At 39.0% G+C, this 1,938-nt stretch overlaps 1 protein-coding gene across 1 annotated transcript; it reads left to right on the top strand.

Moving 5' to 3' along the window:
• The first annotated feature begins 225 nt into the window (after positions 1 to 225).
• Positions 226 to 864, top strand: PLAC1 (placenta enriched 1). The gene has a single exon (XM_054576974.1). The coding sequence runs from the start codon at positions 226 to 228 to the stop codon at positions 862 to 864; it is 639 nt and encodes a 212-aa protein (XP_054432949.1).
• Positions 865 to 1,938: the final 1,074 nt, after the last annotated feature.

Below are 1,938 nucleotides of genomic sequence, written 5' to 3'. Positions count from 1 at the left end.
TAATCAACACATCACGTATTTACCTTTTTTGGTGAGAACTTGTACGTTCTATTCTTTTAACCTTTTTTTAATGCTTTAGGAATGGCCTTTTACTTTAAAAAATTGACCCTATTTCAACCTTTGATAGGAAATAAGATGATTTGCCTTTTGTGTTTTTGTGTACTCTAGAAATCCTCACCAGACAGCTTCCTGTTTCCTGAGAGTCATACGTGATCAACTACAGTGATGAAAGTCTTCGAGTTGATAGGAGGGATGGTCATCCTCACCTCTGTGTTTTTGGCCTCTTCTGGGCAAAATCCAATGAGTGTACTCTGCTCTATAGACTGGTTCATGGTTACAGTACACCCCTTCATGTTGAATAGTGACATATATGTACACTTTCATGAGTTACAATTGGGTCTGGGTTGCCCTGCCAACCATGTTCAGCCACATATCTATAAGTTTACCTACTGCGTTACAGAATGTGGCATCAGGGCCAAGGCTATCTCTCAAGATACAGTTATGTACAGCACCGAGATACACTATGCTTCAAAGTCTACCTCATCTAAATACACGATCCCAGTGTCATGCACTGCCCCCCAGCACTCTCGATGGCTCACTACTCCCTACTCCGTGAAAGAAGCCAGCGAGATAGGAACCACAGCCCAGGATGGTGAGACAGGCTACGAGGTGTTCATCTTGTCACAGCCCAGACAAAGGCCCAGCTGTGATTGTCCACCTCGTGTCTTCAATGAAGGAGAGCATACCCAGGCTCCACATCACCAAGCAGGGGCTCAGGAGGGCCATTCTGCACAGTCATCTTTCTTTGTGGATATTTCTGAGGATTGTTCTTTTTGCTCAGATGATCTGCTTGAGTCCATGTAATCCCAGTTTGGGGTCTCCTGTTGATTCTCTTTCTAAAATTAGTATATAATATTTACTAATATTAGGCAAATAAGTATCTTTGTGGCCCTCTTATGAGAGCTTCTAAGAAAGGACAGCCTGTGTTTACTTCGTGCATAAAGTTTTTGTATATTTTTATGTCTTTTTTAAAAGCACAAATAAAGTTCTGATGGCATAAAAATATCAGTTGGGTATTTTTATTTAATAAATATAAATATAAAGCTTTTATTATGGGCCAGACACTGTTCTAAGTGCCTTTCAAACATAAGTACCTGGTCACTTTTTTCTAGGATAACTTAACTCTCCTTTAGGGTCCCTCCCTCTGTATCTTCATTTCACTTATACTCTGCAGTATTCAAAATATTTCTTAGCTACATACTTTCTTAGTTTGATCTATGTCCATATCATTTTTTTATCCATGGAAGGCAAGGGTTGCATTAGTGATTTATAAGCCACCAATGGTTCTAAGAATAATCCAAGTCACATCCCACTAACTAGATGGTAAGCTTCTGAGGCCAAAGGCTGGATCTTATGCTTTAGTCACAGACGGATAATACTTTGAAAGGAGTTTTGTGCCTCAACTTATATGTTTGGAATATTTTCACCCAAGTTTGGCAATCCATTAGTGTTTTCACAGACTTGGATGGGGAAGGGTAAATAGATTTATTCAACAAATATTCATTGAGTACTACTACATTCCAGTTGCCATTCTAGGCACTGAAGATATGGTAGTGAATAGAAACTACGGCTCAGAAAAATTGAGGCCACACAGCTAGTAAACAAATAAACAAGTTATAAACAATAATTTTGATAGCAACAAATGTCATGAAGAACTTAAAACACAGTGATATGAGATAAATTGGAAAGTGGGTTGGAGAGTCATAGAAGGCTTCTGAGGTCTTGTCATTTGAAATGAGTCTTGAATGTGAAGGAGCCAGCCCTGGTATTATCTGAGAAGGAACATTCCAGCATCTCATTTAATCCTCACTACAACCCTGAAAAAAGTGCTCTCATTATATCTGTTTTACAAATAAGGAACCTGAGGCACAGAATGAT

Source organism: Pteronotus mesoamericanus, unplaced genomic scaffold, assembly GCF_021234165.1.
Source record: "Pteronotus mesoamericanus isolate MK-2021 breed Mesoamerican mustached bat unplaced genomic scaffold, CSHL_Meso_final contig_40, whole genome shotgun sequence".
In the NCBI taxonomy this organism is placed as follows: domain Eukaryota; kingdom Metazoa; phylum Chordata; class Mammalia; order Chiroptera; family Mormoopidae; genus Pteronotus; species Pteronotus mesoamericanus.
Note: the sequence above shows the minus strand (reverse complement) of the source record. Positions and strands in the feature narration are given on the sequence as shown.